General features: G+C 40.8%; 1 protein-coding gene across 8 annotated transcripts in view; it reads right to left on the bottom strand.

The window, feature by feature from the left end:
- The window catches only part of FGFR2 (fibroblast growth factor receptor 2), a 126,390-nt gene that overhangs the window by 81,656 nt on the left and 18,372 nt on the right, over window positions 1-26,362 (bottom strand). For 5 of the 8 annotated variants that reach the window (XM_038758391.1, XM_038758393.1, XM_038758392.1 and 2 more), the window contains exons 3-4: window positions 10,687-10,953; window positions 10,149-10,223 (exon numbers count right to left, since the gene is read on the bottom strand). The exons of the other annotated variants lie outside the window; for them this stretch is intronic. In XM_038758391.1, the coding sequence (XP_038614319.1) occupies window positions 10,149-10,223; window positions 10,687-10,953 (342 nt within the window). The remainder of the gene's footprint in view (window positions 1-10,148; window positions 10,224-10,686; window positions 10,954-26,362) is intronic. 8 annotated transcript variants of the gene reach the window in all.

Here is a 26,362-nt window from a genome sequence, read left to right as displayed (position 1 = left end):
TGCAAACATAAAGTTATTTACAACAAGAGAGGTTAAAAATAGATACATAAAGTTGACCTATATGATTGCTAAGGAGGGTTTTGGTAAATCCATAAATTCTAGAGTCAGTTGAAGGGCTGACATTGTTCAAGGTGTTGGGAAATTAATTGGAAAAACTCGTTCGAGGAGGTAGGATTTGGGAAAGCATTTAAATGTGGGGAGACCTGTTGTGTGCCTAATCTGGGGAGAGGGGAAGTTCCAAGCCTGGGAAACAGTGCAAGTAGAGGCGGGAGAGTCAAGAGTGAGGTGAGATAAAACTGGAAGGTTGCCACAGGAGTGATGAAGGTAGCAAACTGGAAAACTATACTCTAATCTTGGTAGGCAAGTGGAAGAACCCAGATTAGAATATTGAACACTTACTGGGGGCAGAGCACTGTACAAAGTGCTTGGGGAGTACAATATAATGGAGTTAGTAGACACCTTTCCTGCCCACCACGAGCTTACAGTCTAGAGGGGGAGTTTACAGATTGTGTGACATTGGGCAAATCACTTAATACTCTGTGTCTCCATTTCCTCATCTGCAAAATGAGGATAAAAATACCTGTTCTCCATCAACCTTAGACCGTGAGTCCCATGTGGGACAAAGACTTTGCCTGATCTGATTCTACTGTATCTACCCCAACACTTAGTACAGTGCTTGGAGCATGCCACAATTATTCACTATTATCTATTAATGGAGAACCAGGTTAGCACTATGTCAGCAACACTAAGGGCTGAGAGTGTTGAGAAGGAGGGAGTGGTCCACAGAGTCAAAAGCAGCAAAAAAATCAAGGAGACTCAAGACAGAGCATATCAAGATGGAGCATAACCCTCTGGACATGGTTATAAGGTGGATATTGGCTATCTTTGTGTCTTGGTGGCATAAAGCAGTCAAAAGCTGGATTTCAGAGGGTCAAGAAGAGAATCCATGGAGAGGAAACTAATGCATTGGGTGCAGGCAACCCATTCTAGGAATAATAATAATTATTATTAAGGAATGAGTCTAGTTGTCATTATTAGTGTAAATTACCCAGATATTTAAAGTGCAACGACCCAGTCAGTCAGTCAATCAGAGAAGCAGCATGGCTCAGTGGAAAGAGCATGGGCTTGGGAGTCAGAGGTCATGGGTTCTAATCCTGGCTCGGCTACTTATCAGCTGTGTGACTTTGGGCAAGTCACTTAACTTCTCTGTCTGTGCCTCAGTTACCTCATTTGGAAAATGGGGATTAAGACTGTGAGCCCCATGTGGGACAACCTGATTACCTTGTATCTACGCAGCATTTAGAACAGTGCTTAGCACATAGTAAGCACTTAACAAATACCAAAATTATTATTACTAGTATTATTATTATTTATTGAACACTTACTGTGTGCGGTGCACTGTGCTAAGAGCTTGGGAGAGTACAATGTAACAATAAACAGACACATTCCCTGCCAACAATTTCAATTCCTATACAACTGCCCCTTTGGGTTATTTAAGAGTGTTTAAAGTTACCTAAAGAAGCTCTAAGAAGCAGGCCAAAATATTTTTGGGAATGGACCTAATCAGGAAAGGAAATGCATTTACAAACTAAACCTTAAGTCCTGTTTTCCTCTCACTGTATCTAATAATAATGGCATTTATTAAGCGCTTACTATGTGCAAAGCACTGTTCTAAGCACTGGACTACTGTTCTAAGTATCTAGTCACTGCATTGGATAGATCATACAGATAGCAAGTGTTTGTAGCCCCAGCCTTTGAAATGGTGATGGGAAAGCATTCCTGGGTGCTGGCACCCAGAATGGTCTTGCGACTGGGAGCAGGGAGTTTCATCGGCATGCCTGGCAATTAGCCACCTCCTTCAGGTGAAACTCCAAGCATTCCATTAACTGCACCCATGAAATCCACTCATGATAAATAATAGCTGCCAATATGCTGAATATGTGTAGCTACCATGGATGAAAATTTAGATTTCTTCAATAGTACTAAGAAAAAGTATCAGTATGATAGAGGAAATGGAAACAGCTTAATGTCGAGGAATGATGACCTGAAGCCTGGATCGAGATATTTGAACTCTACTTAGTAGCTTTGAATTTAGAGTTCACAATTCACGAGGGTATGATTAACAGGCTTTCCTTCCCTGCATCACTCTGGTTAGTTTGCTCGATATTCACCAACTAGCCCCACTATGTAAACCCTGGAAAGTGTTAATTCTGCAAAACTGCTCTGGTTTTTCACATTCAGGATTTCCTTCAGCTATCAACTTCACCATTAAAAAAATACCCAAGATACCAAAGGGAAGGAAATATTTAATTATTTTACAATGCTTTTTTCCTGAAATGAAGTATGGAATTTTTAGTGCTTAAAGCGGGTACAGGCAAATAACAGTATTTAAGATCAACTCTGTTTCATTTCCTTTATTAGCAGCCTTCGCTATAAACTCTTCACTACAAACCCTTGCATTCTTCAAATATTTATAGCTGCTCTGCTCTCAGAAAAGTGCTGTGACCCCTACAAAATTAAAATACAGCTAGAGGCAGGGCAGATTGATTCTTTAATTAAATCCTACCTAAAGAGATTGTTTCAAAAGTAAGCCTGCAGAACAATGTTAAGTATAAGAAGTGATTTTGTGTACAAAGAAGCAATCACACTTCGTTCTCCCATAACAGATGTTTTTACAATGTGTGTTGGAAAGACTGCTGTTGGGGAATTAGGGAACATTCTTCCAACAATTCACACATATCTGGATAGAACGCAATGTGATGGCAGAAGACGCGGTTGTGCAGAGGGACAGTGAAGATGTACATTTTATAAAATGAGTTTTTCTGAATGCAGTTCATCAGGAATGCAACCATCATGAATGTAGTTTTAAACATTAATGAGCTCTAAAAACAGAGAAAATGTGCAGTGTTATGGGAAATGAGCAAGCAACCAAGAACTATTGAAATGTAAAATGTTCAGTAAGGAAATGTCAATGAGTCAGAAATGAATATTAATACTATGAACCTTATCCTTTAAACAATTTTCTTGAAAAACGATTGTGAGGCAATATGGGACATAGATTCTATCTGATCTGCTTATCTTGTATCTATTCCAGTGATAAGGTCAGTGCTTGATGCATAACAAAGACCTCCATTAAAATGAGCTTCCACAAACTGCTTGGCACATGCATAATATGACCTTTAAAATTTTACATTAAAATGAGCTTTCCACAAAAAGTGACTTTCCAATCAACTTCAAATAGTTAAATTTGATGGAAAATACGCACAGTGAATCTTGCATGAATGGATTAAAATAACGGTCAAAAGTCATCTTTGTGTCCAAAGTATGCCGATTCACAAACACCTCCTGAAGTGACAAGGTATTTCACATCAGCAGCCTTCTCCTCTTTATACCAAATCTCTATTATGACAAATTAAAATGAGCCAATAAGACATAGGGAGTCAATTTTTCCTCAGTGTGCTGTCCTCGGGATGCATATGGATACCCCTGCATGCTCTGGTACACTTGGATCTCTTGGGTTGCCGGAATTGCACCCTCAATATGCCCCATGCTAAGGAAAACTCATGCTGCAGTTGACGCAATTTGATTGACACCATGGCCAAGCACACAACTGTTCCTTCCATCACCCTACCTCTGGATTGGAACACCCTCCCCTCTACAACCAACACATCACAACTTTCCTCATCTTCAAAGTCCTTCTGAAATCACATCTCCTCCATGAGGCCTTCCCTGATTAGCAGCTAATTCTCCCTACCATATATCACAATACAATAGAGTTGGTAGATTCCATTCCTATCCTCACTGAAAATAGTAATAGTATTAGTTAAGTGCTTACTATGTGCCAAGTACAATCTAGTGGAGAGTTCAGCACTGCTAGATCAGCAATTTCACACCACCTACACACTTAAATACTCAGAACCCTTGTAACCATTCTCTTTACTCAATTACTCTCTCCTATATGTTATTTATTTGAATGCCCTCCTCCCAGGCTGGATTGTAAACTTCTGGAGGGGAGGAATCATGTCTACTCATATTATTGTAGTCGTCTAAGTACTAGTACTAGGATTCTAAGTATTCTAGAACAGTGTTTGACACAATAAACACCACTGATTGAATAAAAAATATTAAGTTTACATCACCCAGACAATCTGCCAATAACATTTATAATAATAATAATACCGCTAACAATAATAATAATAATAATGGTATTTGGTAAGTGCTTACTATGTGCCAGGCACTGTACTAAGTGCTGGGATGGATACAAGCAAATCGGGTTGGACACAGTCCTTGTCCCACGTGGGGCTCAGAGTCTCATTTTACAGAGGAGGTAACCGAGGCCCAGAGAAGTGAAGTGACCTGCCCAAGGCCACAGAGCAGACAAGTGGCGGAGCCGGGACTAGAACCCATGACCTTCTGATTCCCAGGTCCATGCTCTATCCACTTTGCCAAGCTGCTTAGTGTTCACAGTAACCCTACAGACCATAGTAACTGCTGGATGGAAATTCCATTATTGAGTGCTTCACATACATATGCACGTACAGACTCTTTTCCTAATTGTGGTTCTTTGAGGTACTAGTACTAGTAGGACACTAGTGATGATGAATTCCACTAGTTTCCAATATTTATGGTTCTGCCACATAATAGCAGAACAGATTCAGATGCATGATAGAATGATGGCTTTTTAAATACATTTTTAACGACCTTGCTTACAACCAAGTATTAGTGTGAGCAAATCAAGCACTCAGGCAAATCGTATGAAACTGAAGTTAGCCAATTGTAGGCCAAGTCCTTTTAGGGTGTGATTGTCTTTGAAAGGAGAAAATACAGGTAATCTTCAATGTCATTCATTTAAAGGCATCTAAAAGGAGAAACATCACATTGTGTCCACTATAACAGTATCAGTGTATTCTGGGATTGACAGCAGAATTTAATCTTAATGAGGATTTCAATTAATAACCATTTAAGTCAAGTAGTCAGAGAATTACCTACCACTTGCCACTTGATTTTATTCCTGTATTTATGGTGGTGGAATTTACCTAATATGGGGAATATGTCTTCATATTTTTCTGCCAAGTTATAATTCTATCTGCTCTGTCGGTCGCAGATTGCCGTTAAATACAGACTGGCTGATCAATAATACACTCATAGTGAAATGAATCTGGGACCCTAGTCCAGAGCCCACTGTTGGGTAGGGACCGTCTCTATATGTTCCCAACTTGTACTTCCCAAGCACTTAGTACCGTGCTCTGCACACAGTAAGTGCTCAATAAATACGATTGAATGAATGAATGAATGAATTTTCCCAAACCAGGTGTCCATAAAGCAAAGCAAATGTGAGGTCTCTGTAGTTGGATCCAAGAGTGAATTGAGTATGAACTAATTAACTTATTTCTCTTTCCCTGCACAGCAAAGTCACCGATACAATGGTAGTGCTATCATGTTTTCCACAGTCCTCTGGGGTAATAATATTATTATTATATTTGTTAAGTATTTACTATGTGTCAAGCACTGTTCTAAGCACTGAGAAGCAAAGTGGCCTAGTGGAAAAAGCACGGGCCTGCGAGCTGGAGACTCTGGGTTCTAATGCTGACTTTGCCTCATGTCTGCTGTGATAGCTTGGGCAAGTCACTTAACTTCTCTGTGACTCAGTTTCTTTATCTCTAAAATGGGGAAAATGACTGTGAGCCCCACGTGGGACATGGACTGTGTCCCGCCTGATTATCTTGTATCTACCTCCGCACTTAGAACAGTGCCTGGCATATAGTAAGTGCTTTACAAATATCATTTTTTAAAAAATAAAATAAATAAAAGCAACAGGGTAGGTGTAAGGTAATTAGGTAGGATACAGTACCTGTCCAGGAGCTCACAGTCTAAGTAGGAGAGAGACTAATTATTGGATCCCATTTTGCAGATAAGGAAACTGAGACACAGAGACATTAAATGACTTCCCCAAGATCACACATCAAACAAGTGATAGACAGGGGATTAAAACATCATCAGTCGTCATCATGAGTTGTCTTTATTGAGTGCTTACTGTGTGGCGAGCATTGTACTAAGCACTTGGGAGAGTACAATCCAACAAAATTAGCAGACGCTTCCCCATATCCCCATAACAAGCTTGCATTCCAGACAATACAATCTAACAATCTAACAGAATTGGCAGGTATGTTTCTGGCCAGCAACAAGCTTACAGTCTGATTCCCAGGCCCGTGTTCTTTCTGCTAGGCCATGCTGCTTCTCATAAGCAGTGTACCAATAATAATTAATAATAATTATGATATTTGTTAAGTACTTACTATGTGCCAAGCACTGTACTAAGCGCTGGGGCGAATACAAGGAAATCAGGTTGGACAAAGTTCCTGTCCCACATAGGACTCACAGTCTTAATCCCCATTTTACAAGTGAGGTAATCGAGGCACAGAGAAGTGAAGTGACTTCCCCAAGGCCACACAGCAGACAAGTGGCAGAGGCGGGATTAGTTCTGTAGTTCTATCCCTCACTTCCTGAAGGGGAACCAATCTTGGAGCAATTGGGAACTACTCATTGTTTAACTAGAAGCTGGGAACAATAAAAATCCCTCCAAGAGAGCTCCTAGTTAGTTAGTGTACTTATTAAGAACTTGTTAGGTGCTAAAGCTGTGCTAAGGGTTGGAACAAATATGACATAATCAGTTCAGAACCTCATGGACTAAGTGTGAATGCGTACTCACTGCCGATGGATAAACACTCTTTCAACTTTATGACAGGAGAGAAAAGAGCCTCTGCAAGTAGACTAGGCTTTACAGCCTGAATCCAACACGCAAGACCTTTTGAGTGGACCATTTCAGGAGACTAAAAAAAAAATCTGTTTAACTGAGGGCACATGTGGAATAGGTAATTTCCTGGCAGCTGTACTGACAATGACATCACAAGGTTGTGCAGCCTGGTAAATCTTGAGTTGGGCTCAGATGTGAGGTCACTGGTTTTGTACTGCTAGAAAATGACTTAAGGTATGCCCTGCACATTTGTAATTGAGGCCCTAACTAAAAGCAAACAATTCCCAGCCCACTCCAAGAGCCCAAATGCCTTTCAAAATATGCTTGGCCTATGTTTCTAAAACACTAAACTGGCTGTCATGTGGAAAGAGTGTGAACAGCACGCTAGTATCCCAAAAGACTCCTTAATCAGAGGACATGAACAGAAAGAAGCTTCAGGGGCTGAAGAAGATCTTTCTCCTTCCAAGGATCCACAAGTCTTCCTTGTGCCGGGAGGTTCATTATCATCATCAATGGTATTTATAGAGCACTTACTGTGTGCATAGCACTGTACTTAGTGCTTGGTAGAGTACCATACAACAGAGTTCACAGGCACGTTTCTTGCCCACAGCAAGCTCACAATCTAGACTCTGAATATGCTGAGTCCAACCCTTCTCCAGTTTGGGTCCCCAAGAATGAGGACATCATTAATCTAATGAGGTTGAAGAACAGAGCATTCTGCTAATAGATATTATCGCATATATCTCTGAAAAACCTTGTTTACAAAATAATTTTACTCTTTCTAAAAAAAATCATCAGATTTACCAAACCCAAGGAAAAACTGTTCTGATATAAGGACTAAGAAGGATAAAATTGTGCCCAATATTTCACTCTGGGAATACATCATCAAAAATCCTCCAAACTCTAAGGAATCAGTGATTATTATTTTTTCTGGTGAAAGAGTTCCCTCTCTCAGTTGAGCCTTGGTCCTTCGACTTCAAGACTGAGAATCTGTGCAGAGGAGCTGCTGATAGTGCTACTGGCTTTCTTGGCACTTTTTGCAATCCCTGGTCCCTATCAGGTGTGTTTCCCCTGACTGACGGAGTACATCGGGATAAGCCAGGCAGGGACACATCAAGTAGTCCTATGCTTGTTTGGGTTTTGCCCACTTTAACCCACCTAAGGCAGAGTCGGGACAAGAACTCATGTTTCCTGGTCCCCAGAGCAGTTCTATTTCTACTAGACCCAGCAGGGCTAACGTGAGGAGCTGTTTCCACCTAGTTTTGTTGTTTTGGGTTTTTTTTCTCATAGCAATAAGAGTTTTTTTTATTTTTTGTGATATTTGGTAAGCGCTTACTATGTACCAGGCACTGTACTAAGCACTGCAATAGATACAAGATAATTAGGTTGAACACAGTCCATGTCTCACGTGGGGCTCAAAGTCAATCCCCCTTTTACAGTTGAGGTAACTGAGGCAGAGAAGTGAAGTGACTTGGCAAAAGTCATACAGCAGACAAGCGGCACAGTGGGGGATTAGAATCCAGGTCCTTCTAACTCTCAGACCCAGGCTCTATTCATTAGGCCATGTTGTTTCAGTTAGTTCAGTTAGGTGGGCCCAGGCAGGTCTGTGTCTGGCCAGGTACCTTTACAAATGTTTATTTTATTTTCAAAGCCAACTCTCCCTCCACTGTGATTACTGCCACCAAGGCCCATGGTTCAGCAAGGCAGCAGAGTTCATAGAGATCTGAGAGGGGCACTTAAAGTCCCTTGAACAAGTTGGGGGAATTCAGACATCCCCCCCCTCCCTCCCCCCAAAAAAGTTCAAGGAGAAATCAATGAACCTGCACAAAATGGCCTGGGACAAGATAACATTATACTGTCTGTCTAACACAGCATGAGTCTCCAAGTTTGGTATCTGCAAAGGTTGCCAGTGGCCACACTCATCTGAGAAAATGAGATGCTCAATTGCCGTAATCGGAAAGCACCAGTTTCCAAGCAGATTGTCATATTCAAAGCTATATTTGCCTAGCGGGTTTTGAAGAGGATGATGCTGCTCACATGAAGTTTAGAACCAAATTCCACCATGTGGCCAATCACATTCCCGACATCAGACAGCCCTCTTATAATGGAAGCAACTCTCATCAATAAAAAGTCCCATGTGGCACCTAGAGATGATTTCTATCACTGTCAAAGCAGAGTTATTTTGGCACCATTGGACAATTTCATTAGCAGGGAAGACACAACAACCTATAGGTATTTCCCAACACATGCTTCTGATGTGACATTTTTCTGTTTTTGCTCTATCAGAGGTCACTGAATTTGCTACTTGAGGCTCCACAAATGGCAACATCACTTATCCAATCTCGGTAATTATCCTTGCCACCACAGTGGTTATTCAGCCATTGTAGCATAGAGCTGCTTAATCTCAACTACTTCAGGCCGCACCTGTGATTCAGGCTGTGCTAATCACACTAACAGATGGCCTGAACAGTCTGCTAAGAACTTATATCATTTTAAATAGCATCTAATGTTTCACCAGCAAAAAATGGGAGCAGCTATATATATATTTATATTTATATACAGATCAGCATCTTACTAGTACAGTTAAACAATCAGTTCTTAATAACCAGTACTTAATCACCAGAGAGCACATCTCAGCCATGCATTAAAAGTCACGCTAGAGCTAATTACAAGCCTACTCCCCACAGGATGAATGTAACATGTGATTGTTAACTACTGTAATAATATTAGTACATCCCAGTGAATGTACAATTCACTTATCAAAATACAAATGTTCACATTAAGCTTTAGATCCTTCTCAATCGTTAACTATACCTAAATGAAATGCAAACATTAATCCAGAAATCTGCCTCTGTTGGAAAACTCCTCGTGTTGACAAAATGAAAACATTTGTGTGAATTTCACCTTGGTCCATACTGGAAATTGGCCCATGTAGATCAATTATTTTTTTTTTTAAGACCACTAGAAGAAAATTCTAAAAATCCTCTAAATTTCTCTGGATTTTATTTAAATCAATCATGTAAGCATAAAGTTTAAACCACCATCTCAATATTTCTTTACATAAATCTTCAAAAAAGCAAAAAGCCCAGTTTAGAGAAAGGAAGACTTCAACTACATAACAAGTGCAGGAGAGGATAACAAGTGCAGGAGAGGAATGGAGTTACTTTAAGAAGTGGCTACTCATGTAGAAAGAAAGGACAAAAATGTAGAAGTATAGGCAGAAAAGTTTATTTTTGTATTTGAAAGTCAAGAACAACAGAAGTACTCGGGAAAGGTTAACTTGTATAGGGCACTGCAGGCTCTAACTGCCAAGAAGCTGGCATTAAGAAAGGTTAAAATAATTATTTTCCACCTGGATTTCTCCAGGCATCCTCAATGGTTTGTTGTTACTTACTCATGTTATTGTTATCATTCACAAAATCCTCAGAGCCATCATTGTCATCTTCATCATCGCCCGATGAAATCGCATCTGTTTTCAAAAGAAAGATAATTCAAGTCTAGTTTCTAGGCAAATATCTTATAATTTTCTTCATTTTAGATTAACTCATGGTGGCCAAATGTGTGGCAGGGGAAAAAAAAAACATTCCATTCACATAATTCTACCTTTTAAAATAGACATCATACAAGGGGCCTTGCAGTGTGATCAGGAATATTAAGAGGCCTTCAAAGATTCCATTTTGTTTTATAAAAATTAGACATTTAAAAAGGATGCAGAAAGGCTGGATTTTAACTTTCAAATACTATGAAAAGGTCATGGTAAGCTTACTAATTACACAATAATCAAGTGAGCTCAGATTTCTGAGACTAAATGAAATGTTTCAAAAACTGATGAGCTAGGCTTCTCATTAACTGAGATGGTTTAATCTGTCTCTCTTACATGGAAATTACAATTGCACAAAGAAAACAATCAGGATCCAGGATCAGCTACTCACCTGTAACATTGACCATGAAGTATAAGGTTTCACTGTCTACAGTCCTAGCAGCAGTACAAGCATAGAGGCCTGAATCTCTAGAGGTGGCACCTTTAATCTGCAAATATTCCCCAATAAGCACTGTCCTATTGTTAGGGCCCAATTGGACCCCATCCTTAGTCCAACTGATCATGATGGCATCTTTCAACAGGCAGCGCAACTCAAGGGAATCTCCAGGGATGGCTGTGTACACATCGGGCTGGGAGATTTGGTATTTGGTTGGTGGTTCTGCAAAGGAGGAGGGAGAAAAGAAGAAAATAGAAGGAGGAAGGAAGGAGGGGAGAGAATTTCCAACAAAAGTCAATGCAGACCCAGTTCATCCAAAGAATTGTTATTATTATATTCCAGCCCCCACCAATAGTCAGAGTCCCACAGCAATGCACAAATCACCATGAGAAAACAGGTTGATAAGGTATATAGATTTAACATTTGAAATATGAACCATAAGAAAGATCCCAGAAAAGCAAGAACTAAGCCTCTGGTCTGTACCTTATCGCTGATCAATAAGGAGACTAAAAAAGCTTGATTTTAATCAAAAGGCCACAGGGGAAATACATAACAACAGAAAAAATAGAGCTTTATTGGTTGTACATTACAAACTTCAAATGTCCCTTCATCTTCATCTCCAGATCTGTGGTTTACTGATGTACTATCTACCCATTCTGTTAAAACCGGGGCCATTATTTATATTTACTCTCTTTTAATGTTTTTTTCATTGCTTTATATCTTCTTGCCTTTCCCATCAAACACGTTTCCCACACTGATCTTTGTTATTTGGAGAACATTCAAAACATGTCTAGTCGCTCATAAACACCCTATCATTCTCATACTGAATGGCAGTTGACCCACTGGGATCTCTGAACTAGTAGTGAGAGCCAATGGCAGATCCATACTTGGGTCACTCACAGAGGTTGTGACCTCCCCAAACCAATTCTGGCGGTCGGACTCTCAGCCCTCCTGCTTTTCCCCATCTGCTCTTTTGGCCCCAGTTCCCATACCTGACTCCCAGGGTGCAGATCACTTCTAAGCCTGATGGAAAGTGCCCGGGGCCTTTCCCTGGATGATATTCAGAAGAGGTTGGCATTCTCTGGCAATAGGACAGGGAGATGAAGCCTCAGTGACATGAGAACCCAGAATGGGCCAGGAGGCATCCACCATCTCCTCTCCCACCCAGGATGAGAAAACAACAGGAAGGTTATGGGGAGAGGGGAAGGAGGAGTTGGTGATCAGTGGATTTTATTTTTCAGGATGGAGAAGCAAAATTCAGGGACTACACCTCTGAATGCTCAAAAATGAGTTCACCAAGTTAGTAAGCAGAAGTTGGGAGCAGTTGGCCTAACAAGAAGGAAAACCTAAAGCAGAAATGGTCCCTCCCACAAATAAACTTTAACTGCTTCTACACGGCTTTTACTGTGAACGTACTGTAACACACATCCCGAAACAGAAAGCAAATAATTCCAGCTCGGATAATGGTTGTGAAGGGGCAAACAATACAGAGCGATTGCTTCACTAACTCATCACTAAATGAGAAAGTCCAAATTAAAGATTCACTCACTCATTCATTCATTCATTCAATCGTATTTATTGAACCGCTTACTGTGTGCAGAGCACTGTACTGAGTGCTTGGTAAGTACAAGTCGGCAACATATACAGATGGTCCCTACCCAACAACGCACTCACAGTCTAGAAAGATTCAACCGTAACCCAACATGAGGCATGACACGTCTGGGCTCACACATTTCATGAGTATAAAATTTTTATTATGGTATTTATGAAGAGCTTACTATGTGCCAGACACTGTATTAAGCATTGGGGTAGATACATCTTAATCTGGTTACACACAGTCCATTTACCACATGGGGTTCAGAGTCTTACTCCTCATTTTACAGATGAGGTAACTGAGGCACAGAGAGGTTAAATGACTTTCCCAAGCTCACACAGCTGACAAGAGGCAGACTTGGGATCATTCATTCATTCATATTTATTGAGCACTTATTACGTGCAGAGCACTGTACTAAGAACTTGGAAAGTACAATTCGGCAACATTTAGAGACCATCCCTACCCAACAATGATCAGAACCCATGTTATCTAGTTTAGGTTTCCAAGACCCCAGACATGTTTAGGAAAAAAGATGGAGAGGCTGTTTCCAAGATCGTTTTCATCTCACTTCATACAAGTTACCTGCCCTCTCATGCTTTATGTGATTTCTTCTTTAACTTTCTATCTGCTTACCTCTCTTTTCCAGATACTACCATCCTGCCATGCATTCCCTGCTCTTTAATCCAACTTTAAGAATTCTAAAACATACAGCTGAAAAACTACACTGAGAAGCAGCGTGGCTCAGTGGACAGAGCACGGTCTTGGGAGTCAAAGGTCATGGGTTCTAATCCCGGCTCTGCCACTTGTCAGCTGTGTGACTTTGGGCAAGTCACTTAACTTCTCTGTGCCTCAGTTCCCTCATCTGTAAAATGGGGATTAAGACTGTGAGCTCCACGTGGGACAACCTTGATTACCTTGTGTCCCCCCCACTGCTTAGAACAGTTCTTGGCACATAGTAAGAACTTAACAAATACCAACATTATTCTTATTACACCCCAAATCAGATAGCCATGAGTACCAGGGACCATGCCTTTCCCAAAAGTGTGTCACAGGTAATGATGGAAACAGAAACCTTTTTCTGTAACTCTGACAGTATTACAATATTGAGAAGCACCATGGTGTAGTGGATGGGCTTGGGAGTAAGAAGGTCATGGATTCTATTCCCACCTCCACCACTTGTCTGTTGTCTGACATTGGTCAAGTCACTTCACTTCTCGGTGCCTTGGTTACCTCATCTGTAAAATGGGGATTTGAGACGGTGAGCCCCAAGTGGGATAGAGACTGTGTCCATCCCAATTTACTTGTGTCTATCCAAGAGCTTAATATAGTGCATGGACTGGTGCACTTAGAGGGATGGGATTCTAGAACTTTGTTTCCCCAACTATATCCACCACCCACTGGGCCTTTTTTCTGAGGCTGCATGCAGTGGTAAACTGAGAGCTGGATTCTTTGGAGAACTAGGAAAGTAATGGGAACCAGAAGTGTCAGTAAGTGAAAACTGCCATAGCTAGTGCTGGGTTGGGCTAAGTGCAATCATAAAACACAACCAATTTGGTCTATCAGCAATTGGGTTTGGTTCTTCACATCTTCGTCTAGAATCCATGATGGAACCAAGCTAAGTATCTGAAATTGATCTAGAGCAGTGATGAAAACTTTTTTCTAATACCCACAGACCTTGCTCATTATTAGGGAAAGGTTAAGCCAATAAAGGCAAATAATCACTTAAGCAAAAGAGGCTGCCCGCTTTCTTTTACAGCAGAAAGATAAAAAGGAATCAGCAAAGACAAGTAGGATTGTTAGGAGCTTCAGATCAACTAACAACCATCCTGCCCCTTTCTCTGAGAAACAAGAGTGGAATCAGGAAGAGTTTTACATGGGTGCATGGGTGCATCTCTGCCCTCTCAGCCACAGGGCTCAAGAGAAGGAGGCAGCACAGCCAATTCACACCAAACCTCATATTCCTTTCCATCAGTGTCTATCTTAGCCAGTCTCTCCCATCAAACCCCAACCTGGCCCTAACCTGGCACTACCATCCCCATCACTGTTACAATTTTAGACCATAGACTGCCCACTCCTTGTGGGCAGGGATCGTGTCTACTAACACTGTTGTACTTTCCCAAGCTTTTAGTACAGTGTTCTGCATACATTAAGAACTAAATAAATATCACTGATTGACTTACTGATATAGTGGTATCTCTAATTGGGCAGTCCACTGTGCACCAAATGGAGAATCCAAGGTTAGATTGATGAGCAAAAGAAGATCTAGATGGGACACACTGCAGTAGAACTAGCTCTGCTCTGGAATAGTGGCTGGAATGTAGGACTTTTCATTCATTCATTTGCTTATTCAATAATATTTATTGAGCACTTACTGTGTGCAAAGAACTGTACTAAGCGCTTGGGAGAGTACAGAATATCAATAAACAGACACATTTCCTGCCCACAGTGAGCTCACAGTCTAGAGGAGGAGACAGACTTATTTATAAATAAGTAAATATAAATATAAATAATAATAAGTAAATAGCTAAATAAATGAATACATAAATTACAGATATATACAGATGTATACAAATGTGCTTTGCGGATGGGAGGGAGGATGAATAAAGGGAGAAAGTCAGGGCAATGCAGAAGGGAATAGGAGAAGGGGAGATGAGGATTTAGTCAGGGAAGCCTCCTTGGAGTAGATGTCCTTTCAGTAAGGCTTTGAAGTGGGGGAGAGCAATTATCTATCTGATATGAGGAGGGAGGGCATTCCAGAACAGAAGTAGGATGTGGGTGAGAGGTCAGCAGAGAGATAGAACAGATCAAGGTACAGTGAGAAGGTTAGATGAATGAAGTGTGTGGGATAGGTTGTAGTGGGAGAGTAGCAAGGTGAGGTAGGAGGGGGGGCAAGGTGATTAAGGGCTTTAAAGTTAATGTTGAGGAGTTTTTGTTTGATGGGGAGATGGATGGGCAACCACTGGAGTTTACTGAGGAGAAGAGAAGCATGGTCTTAATGTTTCTGAAGGAAAATGATCTGGACAGCAGAAAGGAGCATGGACTGGAATGGGGAGACACTGGAGGCAGGGAGGTCAGCAAGGGGGCTGAAACAATAATCAAGGCAGGATAGGAAAAGTGCTTGCCTTAATGTGGTATCAGTTTGGATGGTGAGGAAGGGGCGGATTTTAGCAATGTTGTGAAGGTAGAGCTGACAGGATTTAGTAATGGCTTGAATATGAGGGCTGAACGAGAAACAGGAGTCAAGGATAATGCCAAGGTTATGGTCTTGTGATACAAGAAGGGTGGTGGTGCTGTCAACAGTGTTGGGAAAGTAAGCAGGAGGACAAGGCTTGGGTGGGAAGATAAAAAGTTCAGTTTGAGCCATATTAAGTTTGAGGTGATGGGAGGACATCCAAGTAGAGATGTCTTGAAGGCAGGAGGAAATGTGAAACTGCAGAGAGGGAGAGAGATCAGGGCTGGAGATGTAGATTTAGGTGAACCACAGAGGTGGTAGTTGAAGCCGTGTGAGCAAATGAGTTTTCCAAGGGAGTGGGTGTAGATGGAGAAAAGAGAGGACCCAGAACTGAATCTTGAGGGGCACCCACATGTAACGCATGGGAAGCAGAGGAGGAGCCTGCAAAAGAGACTGAGAATGAGCAGCCAGAGAGATAGGAGAATCAGAAGAGGACAGTGTCATTGAAGCCGAGGTTGGATAATGTTTCCAGAAGGGAGTGGTTGACAATCTCAAGGCAGCAGAGAGGTCGAGGAGAATAAGGATGGAGTAGAGACCTTTGGATTTGTCAAGGAAATCATTGGTGACCTGTGATGGGGTTGATTCTGTGGAGTGAAGGGATAGAAGCCACATTGGAGACAATTGGAGGAGAGGACCTTGAAGCAGTGAATGTAGACTGCTCACTCAAGGAGTTTGGAAAGGAACGGTAGGAGGGAGATAGGGTGATAACGAGGGAGCCATGGGGTCAAGGGAGGGTTTTTTTAGGATAGGGGAGATATGGGCATGTTTAAAAGCAGTGGGGAAAAAGTGAACAGTTGAAGATGGAAGTGAGGGAGGGAAGAAGCGAGGGGGCAAGCATTTTGATGTGGTGTCTGTCTTTTCTGTCTTCTTTAAAGAACATGCCTCAGCTAAACCCCTTCAGGTTACATCTCAACAATGTGCTGAAGCTGATGATATTCTAGTTTAAGAAATACCAGATACACACTTCTAAATTCCCAATGAAGAAAGACCTTTCTATAATTGGTGTCCAGGTAAACTATCATCAGATGCTAATTTGAATGGCCTAGGCTCGTGACACTGATTTCACAGTACAGAAATCTTGTCCCCTTCCTCCTCGCCCTATTGCTTATAAGAAATATTGATGATTTCCAACAAAAACCCCTACCCATAAAATCCAGGTAAAATCCAAACATCCAAACTCTAATTGGTTTTAAACACTGGGTCCATAGAGAGTAACTTTCTCTCCTTGAGAGGCAGAGTGGCCTAATGGACAGAGCACAGAACTGGGAGTCAGAAGTACCTGGGTTCTATACCCAGCTCCACCACTTGTCTGCTTTATGACCTTGGCCAAGTCTCTTAACTTCTCCGTGCCTCAGTTACCTCATCTTTAAAATGGGGATTAAGACTGTTGGACTGTGACCAACAGATTAGCTTGTATCTAACCCATACAGCGACTGACATATAGTAAGCTTCTAACAAGTACCATGAAAAAAAATCCTCAGATAAATGAAGAGCTAAATATTTCCTAGGAAGGAATGGCAATTATTATACTGAAGCTGAAACACCAATTCTATCTAGAGATCTCAGTGTTGGCACCAAACCTACAGCATTAAGAAACAGCAGTGGTGATGTTTCCAATGCTTGTCCACTCAGACAAAGCCACTAGTCTCTTTTCAAGGATAACTGGCTTATGCAAAGGTTTGGGGGGAGTCTGTCATTTCTCAACTTTTTAGGAATACCCAGGAGACCACAGAAGGCTGATTCTTCATTCTTACCCACATAAATTCATTCAATACCATTGCTATGAATATTATTTATTCTGATTATGTTCCCTGATCCAAAACAATTTCTGCATTCCCTTTCATTTAGAAAAACCTCAAAATGCCTTCCCTTTTTCGGTTCTTTCTCACAAATGATAGCCAATATTTATTTTCATTTATCCAAGTTACACTCCTCAAAACAAAACTATATACTTTGTAAAATGCCGCTTAGTGTGTTCTCATAGAAATGCAAACAAAATCATTGATAGTAAAATTACCATTTCCTGTATTACCTTAGAATGGGGGCTCCACATGGGGCATGGACTGAATTATATCTACTTCAGAGCTTAATACTGTGCTGGGCCCATAATAAGCACTTAGCATGTACTACGATTATTATTTGTAAGTATTATTAGGTTGTCTACTGTGGTGGCAGACTTTAAATCTTTCTAAGGTGGACCACCTCAGAAAAACCACTAACAGAACACTACAGCTGACAACTTTTTAGCTCATTTTGTCTAGCCAATCAATAAGGCTGGGTTGAACCATAAGACAGATGTTCTACTAGGTTATTTCAAAAGTGTCCCAATTATTTCACATATATTGTATCACAGAAATAAAAACTAGAACCCAAGAAAGAACAAGAACTAAATCGGTCAAACAATAGATAGACAAGTTTAAAATAACTGGCTTACCTGCTCTCTAACCGATGAAGCAATGGTTCGGTAGGTTATTAAATCATGGATGTTTTCACAGATCTCCCAGAGATCTTTGACAAATTGTTTTGTTTCAGTTTGAAAACAACCATACTTCACAGTGAGAGTTTTAACCCTTCTTCTTAATAACAATTTGAGTGAATAACAAAAATGAATTCTTTCTTACATATAAATTACCCAGGGGGTAAATCCCTGCAGTTAGAGCATGCTTCTTCTTGTCCTGAAGTATTTATCTTTTCTGGTCATATTTGTTATGCAGTAAATTACAATCAGTACACAAATAGACTCCCCAAATTCACTTCTAAACCTCGCCTCAAAAGCAATGTCAAAGAACCTGAAAAGGAGCTGATTTTTTCACCAGTGTTGTATTATCAAGAAGATGCCTTGCGACTGTTGAAAAAGCTAAAGAGCATTTGGAAATAGTAAGCTATTTCAGGTAACACTTTATGTTGCCAAACTAGACTACAGCAGCACTTAAGACTGTCACTTTTTATAATGTTTGCCTATAAACTTTTCCAGTGTGGTTTTTGAAATTGTGCCCAAAATGCAAACAGAGAACAGATGGGAAACCAAAGTATTGTCCTTTCCAATCGTTTCATGGAGAATGGACTTCATATTTCTACTGCCCATTAGAAAACTAAATTAGACTCCAAAATCAACTTTTTTCCAGTACTTTTCTCAGGGTGGCATTTTTACACATCTCAAACTCATGGCTAAAACTGTACTTGGTTATAGGGACTAAATTTCAGAATTAAGTGTGTGAAGCACAGCAGTTACACATAAAGTATAATTTTCCCTGATTTTTTTCCTTTACCAAGTGTGAGGGGTGTCAAACCCTACCCTAAATTTTTATTAATCCAAAATATTCTGAGTGTGCTACATACGTGTATATGGGGTGGGGGAGGGAAGGGGAGAGAAAGGGGAGTTGTTACACAACATTCTTATTATTTAAAAACTGCCTGAGTGGAAAGAGACCACCTAGCAAACAGTTATAATGTTCTAAGAGAAGCAACAAACTCTCCAGTGAAACAGAAATATAAACGGTCCTGGATTTCTCACTCTGCCTTCCTGGTTATTTTCCTGGGGTGAATTTTATTCAGCGCCACTCCATTTATATAAGTTGCCAGATAGTCAGTAGAAATCACTACGCAGGCTTATAAATCAAATGGGGTACTGTAAGAACTTCAAAACTTTCAGCGATGTACAATTTGGCTTTGTTCCCTTTATCCCTTATAATGTTGTATGGTGAGAATTTTTAACTGTAATTTTCTCCACTACAAAAAATGCAATAATCACAGCGTGCATCAAGTTGTTTTTTCTTCAGAATCCTTAAGTGCTTTACAAACTACATTTATGCAACACCCTAAAATGGATCAAAGTTCCTTTTTGTAAGCAATGTTATACAGAAGTCTTTTCTAAGTGCTTTGAGGCTCTAACCTGATGAAAGGCACTATGAGGTCATCATTGTTAGCTGCTAATTCTATTAATTGCCAAAAGCCAGGGTTGATTCCTTCAGTTCTCAAATCCATGAAAAGTCTTAGCACTGTGGTGGTGGATGTTTGGGGAGATAACTTTGAGTAGAAACCTCGGTTTTTGAACCATATATGTCCAGGACAAAACTACATTCCAGCTGACATACACAGCTGAGGCAGTCACACTTTGGGACATGAGAAAAGTGCTTAAGTCCTGAAATCTCAGGACTGAGGCTTAAACATGCAGATTTGAGATTTTTCTCCCAGACGTGCATGTATTTGCACCATGATGCACCATGCTGACTTGGCTAACAAGTGATGAAAAAAGACAGACATCCTAGTCACCAAATGAGCCTATCCACAGGGAGAAACAACTACACACTTTGGGAAAACCACACTTTGAGAAAAAATATTTTTTATTAACCAATGACAGCATCAAAAGAGGGAGATTCATAGGGAGAAAGCCTACTTTGCTAGTGACAATTTTTCTCCCCTGGGATCGATAATCAATAATAAAGGAACAAGTAGTCAAGAAATATGCTGAAGATTAACGATAGGAAGACTTGTTATGAAGAGCCTGGAAAAAGTCATGAAATGTGCTGATGTAGCAATTACCACAAAAATACAGGTTGTCAATTTTAAGATGCTTCCAGTGACAATATATGGATCTGAAAGCTGGACAGTGAAAAAACAGGATAGAAAGAGGATCAATTCTTTTGACATGTGGTGTTAGTGTTGGAGAAGGCTTTAACGAATACTACGGGCTGCCCGAAATGCAAACAAATGGATTTGGGAGCAAATTAAGCCACAGTGGTCTTAAGAAGGCCAGATGACTCGACTTAGATTAGCATATTTTGGACACAAAATCAGGAGGACTAATTCTCTGGAGAAGACACTAATGCTAGGAAAAGTCCAGGAAAAACATGGAAGAGGTAGATCGGCAGCTAGATGGCTAGAGACCATAACAGCGATAATGGAAAAACCATTAGAAAAGCTAAGGATTATGGCAGATGACAGGATGTTCTGGAGAAAATATATCCACAGAGTTGCTATGAATTGAAAATGACTCTACGCACTTGGTAATAATAATAATGGCATTTATTAAGTGCTATAATAATAATACTAGTGACACCATGGCCACAAACATGTGCCATCTGTTCCTTGCATTTGAGGTTACGGAGGTCTTGTTCTTTTTCCACATAACTGTTGTAGGATCTCTTCTGCTTTTTTCTCACGACAATCTCACATCTTGTCCATGAAAGAAAAATCGTAATAAGAATTTGGAAATTCTGCCAACACCCAGTGACTTGTGTTGATTGGGGACCCAAGAAGTATGAATCAATGAAATCGATAATAACAATTGTTTTTGCTAAGTGCTTACTATGTGCAAAACACTGTATTAAGTACTGGGGATATTACAATATGATCAGATCACACACAGTCCCTGTCCCACATGGGGCTTCCAAACTAAGTAATAGGGCGTATTGGTATTAAATCCCCACCTTATAGATAAGGAAGCTGAGGTACAGAGAGGTTAAGTGCTTTGTGCAAGGTCACATGGCAGGCCAGTGATGGTGGCAGGATTAGAATCTTCCCACCCAAACCCTATCCTCCCCCTAACTTCCCCATCACTGTAGATGGCACCATCATCCTTTCTATCTCCCAAGCCCATAAACTCGGCGTTATCTTTGATTCAACCCACATATTCAAGGCATCACTAAATCCTGTCAGTCCAACCTTCACAACATTGCTAAAATCCACCCTTTCTTCTCCATTCAAACTGCTACCACATTAATAGAATCACTCATCCTATCCCACCTGGATTAATGCATCAGCCTCCTTGCTGCCCTCCCAACCTAGTGCTTCTCCCCACTGCAGTCTATACTTCACTCTGCTTCCCAGATCATTTTTCTACAAAAACATTCAGGACATGTCACCCTGCTATCCAGTGGTTGCTCATCCACCTCCACCTCAAACAAAAACTCCTCATCATTGGCTTTAAAACACTCCACCATCTTGCCCCCCTCCTACTTCACCTCATTACTTTCCTGTTACAATCCACCTGGCACACTTCACTCCCCTAGCGCTAATCTTCTCACTCATCTGTCAAGCCGCTAACACCTGGCCCATGTCCTGCTTCTGGTCTGGAATGCCCTAGCTCCTCAAATCCAAACGACAATTACTGTCCCCACTTTCAAAGCCTTCAAGAAGGGACATCTCCAACAAGAGGCCTTCCTTTCCTTTTCTTCTTCTCCCACTCCCTCCTGCATCACTCCGATTTGTTCCCTTTGTTCTTCCCTGCTCCCAACCACACAGCAAGTATATACATATCTTATTTATGTTATTGATGTCTGTCTCCCTCCTCTAGACTGTAAGCTCTTTGTGGGCAGAGAATATGTCTGTATATTGTTCTACTGTACTTTCCCAAGCACTTAGTACAGTGGTCTGCACACAGTAAGCACTCAATAAATGCAACTGAATGAATGACTGAGTCTCTGACTCCCAGCCTTACACACTATCCACTAGAACATGCTGCTTCTCCAAATTTCATTTCAAATTATGAATTTCAAAATGTCAAAATCAAATTTCATTTCAGCTATTATTCCAACCTCTTGCCCAACCAAAATTTCACCAGTGGAGTCCAAGTTGTGTGTTGAGTACCCACTATGAGTGGAACAATTGGACTCCTGTCAGAACTGGTCATCTTCTCATCCCTACGGAGAAAGTGCTCATTAGAGCAATAAAATAACAAACAGGAAGGGATCAAGTAGGTGAAAAATCCAGAGGCACGGATAATCCCCATACCAGCCACTGGATCACTAAAAATTCACTGCATTTCCATGCAATGGCATCTACAACCCCTCTCAAGATCATACCTGGAGAGTTTTCACTACGCTACCACTGTCGGCTATGGGAGGGAGAGTCAAGCAGAGGCTTGGGCAGTGGCTAGCAAGTGGAAGACAATCTGCTATAAGCCAAAACTCACCTGTGCCAGCAGCAGCAGCATGGGAGAGAGCCAAGGGTGGCTACTCAAGTTTACTGGAAGAAGGCAATGGTAAACCACTTCCATATTTTTACCAAGAAAACTCTATGGATTCACTACCAGAACAATTCCAGATGGAGGTGGGGTATTCTGGAAGAGATGTGCCAATGGAGTCACTATGGGTTGGAGATGACGCGGCAGCATAAGTACAGGGGCTTCTAAAAAAAATATCCCACTTTGAGACCCAACCAACATATGCATTATTTTCAATAGCATATGCTCAATGATCCTTTGAAAGACTGCTGTAGAACACCCTGAACAAAATTTATGGAAAATGATTATGCTTCACTAAACATGGTAATAGTAATAATTCATTCATTCATTCATTCAATCGTATTTATTGAGCACTTACTGTGTGCAGAACACTGTACTAAGCGCTTGGGAAGTACAAGTTGGCAACATATAGAGACGGTCCCTACCCAACAGTGGGCTCACAGTCTAGAAGGGGGAGACAGAATAATAATGATGGTATTTGTTAAGCGCCTATTATGTGCTAAGCACTGTTCTAAGCGCTGGGGTAGATACAAGGTAATCAGGTTGTCCCACCTGGGGCTCACAGTCTTAATCCCCATTTTACAGATGTGTTAACAGAGAAGTTAAGTGACTTGCCCAAAGTCAAATAGCCAACAAGTGGAGGAGCCAGGATTAGAACCCATGACCTCTGACTTCCAAGCCCATGCTCTTTCCACTAAGCCACGCTACCTCTGGTACAAACCCCTCCCCCTCTACTTCATCTGAGCATTGCTGCAAGGGAATAAATCTTTAAGAAAATGGAAGATTTCTAGTTACTGTACTTACTCAATCAATAGTTTCATAACTTCTATGTCAAAACTGGAATTTTTCTATGGAAATTCCTCACAAATGTCATAGCCCCATTCCCTTCTGAGACAGATACTAAGCATAAAAGGAGCAATGGTGTTCATCCAAAGCATTTAATCAAATTGAAAACGTCCTCTGGGTTGAAGACCACCACAAACATTTGGGCCACATTTCACAACTTCACATCAGCAAAATGTCTCGTACACTCAGGTGACATTAGAATTATTCCAGTTCAGTTAGTTCAGAATCTCTAATTATTGACAGCTTTGCTGGACTAAAAACTTCCAAACTAAACTCTTTGTTAGAAAACCATTTCAACAAGACACAGGCCATTAGATTATGTTCTGGTCAGGAAGTAGAAACTTACATGACAAGTTATATTAAATTGCCTTGTTTCAACCTTATTCCGGTGTACAATGAGGAGTTTTGTACACGGCACCATGTCCACCCCTATTTTATACTGTGGACTTCATCATTCCCCAGGCAAAGAGCCTCCCTCAGGAAAAAAAAAGCCATGCCAGTAACATCAGAGGAAGTTGGTACTTCTTTTAATCTCATGGCCCAGTGATATTTTATTAAACATCAGAGCTTTTTAAAGAAGATCATTCGGAGGAATTAGGATTTCAATAAGCTGAGGAACAATTTGAAATGATTCCTTTTAGCATTTCTTCATGTTTTAATTGTTGTTGCTGCCTCTCAGCCACATATATTCTTTATCAGGATGTACATGTACATGTGTATGTATGTATGTACGCATGTATCTTGGACTGACGGTACACAGTAGCTTTGTCAGAATTAACTACTACCACGTTAATACAATCACTCATCCTATCCCGCCTAGATTACTGCATCAGCCTCCTTGCTGCCTCTCCCCACTCCAGTCCATACTTCACTCCACTGCCCTGATCATCTTTCTACATAAAACTTCTGGACATGTCACCCCTCCCTCCTCAAAAATCTCCAGGGGTTGCCTATCCTCCTCCGTATCAAACAAAAACTCCTCACCAATGGCTTTTAAACACTCCATCACCTTTCCCCCTCCTACCTCACCTCGCTTCTCTCCTACAACCCAGCTCAAACACTTCACTCCTCTGGTGCTAAGCTTCTCACTGTGCCTCAATCTCGCCTGTCTTGCTGCTGACCCCTGGCCCTTGTCCTACCTCTGGCCTGGAACGCCCTCCCTCCTCAAATCTGCCAGACAGTTTACTCTCCCCTCCTTCAAAGCCTTACTGAAGGTACATCTCCTCCAAGAGGCCTTCCCAAACTAAGCCTCACTTTTCCTCATCTCCCATTCCCTTATGCGTCACCCTGACTTGCTCCCTTTGCCCTTCCCCCTCTCCCTGCCCCACAGTACTTACGCATATATCTGTAATTTTATTTATTTATATTGATGTCTGTTTATTTGTATTGATGTTTGTCTCCTCCCCTCTAGACTGTGAGCATATTGTGGGCAAGGATTGTCACTCTTTATTGCTGTATTGTACTTTCCCAAACACTTAGTACAGTGCTCTGCACACCGTAAGCACTTAATAAATATGATTGAATGAATGAACATGATTATTTTCAATCATCTATCTCTCCACCTGCCCGTTCAGAGAAAATTGAGCGAGACGGTGTTATGTATGTAAGAGATTTAATTAAGTTTTCAAATGGAACGAAGCAATGCCAATTACACTCCTGAAGAAAATGATTTCCAGTTCTAGGTTCTCAACAGAAATTATTGTTATTATTATTACTAATAGTAATAATAATAATGACTTTGTTTTTTATAATGCTTACTATGTGTCAAGCACTGTTTTAAGCACTGGGATAATACAGGATAATCAGGTCAGACACAGTTCCTGTCCTACACAGGGCTCACTATCTAAGTAGGAAGGGGAGCAGGTATTGAATCCCCATTTTATAGATGAGATAACTGACCCACAGAAGTTAAGTGATTTGCTCAAAGTCACATGGCAGGCATGTGGAAGTGCTGGAATTAGAACCCAGCCCAAGCCCATCTTAATTAATCTTGGGATGCTGGTGTATCAGAAACATAATTAGAACAGGTGAATCAGGATCTAGCACATATCGCTTTTACAAAGTAGTGATGATATTTTCTTTCACCCAACTGATCGAGACTTTTGACTCTCAATTTTTTTTTACATGCTATTTTAAAATGTCCATATTTTCCTTCATTATCTAGATCTGTGTTCTTAGTTAATGGTCATAACCTTACTTTGGATCTACCCCAGCACTTAGTACGGTACCTGCTACATACTAAGTGCTTAAAAATTACCATTAGAAAAAAAACCTGGTGAGTTGAAGTTTCAGTTGCTTTCTTATCCATTAGTTTTAGCCCATGAGAGGAGAGGGTCTCCATGTGGAATTGTTCATATTCCTCCTGGCATGAAGATGAACTGCATTTCAATAAAAGGCTGATGTGCTCCTCCTAGCTAAGCTGGATGACTATTAAACTGTCAGACTTTCAAGGACTCAAACTGGCTCTTTCACTTTTATCAGCTCTTCGTACTGCTGTGCTCAGTCACTCATAATGAATAATGACTACAAGAGTGAATGAACAAATGGAAGGATGGATGGATGGATGGACGGATGGATGATGGGAGAAAAACTCTCCAGTTTTATTTTTCAGAACTATTGTAGCTTCTATTACACTTCCATTGCTAGCACATGCAAATTCGTTTTTGCCCTTTCTCAACATTTGCAAATGAGGCATAATCAGTTATTCAGTCAATTAATAATTTTATGTCTGCCTCCTCTGTTAGAGTGTAAGCTTATTGTGCTCAGGGAACATGTCCTGTGCTTCTGTTGTACTCTCCCAAGTGTACTGCACCCACTGTGTCCTCAGTAAATATTATTACTACTACTATCCCTAAAGGACAGCTTTTGCTTTCAAACAAGTCAGAGCAAGTGCAAAAGTTGCTGTTGTTTGATTTCTGAAACTCATATTAATGATAGTGATTATAATGATTTAGAGGTCGTCAATCTTACCTCAATATCACTGACATCCAAGCAG

The sequence above is a fragment of the Tachyglossus aculeatus genome, chromosome 16 (assembly GCF_015852505.1).
Source record: "Tachyglossus aculeatus isolate mTacAcu1 chromosome 16, mTacAcu1.pri, whole genome shotgun sequence".
In the NCBI taxonomy this organism is placed as follows: Eukaryota; Metazoa; Chordata; class Mammalia; order Monotremata; family Tachyglossidae; genus Tachyglossus; species Tachyglossus aculeatus.
Note: the sequence above shows the minus strand (reverse complement) of the source record. Positions and strands in the feature narration are given on the sequence as shown.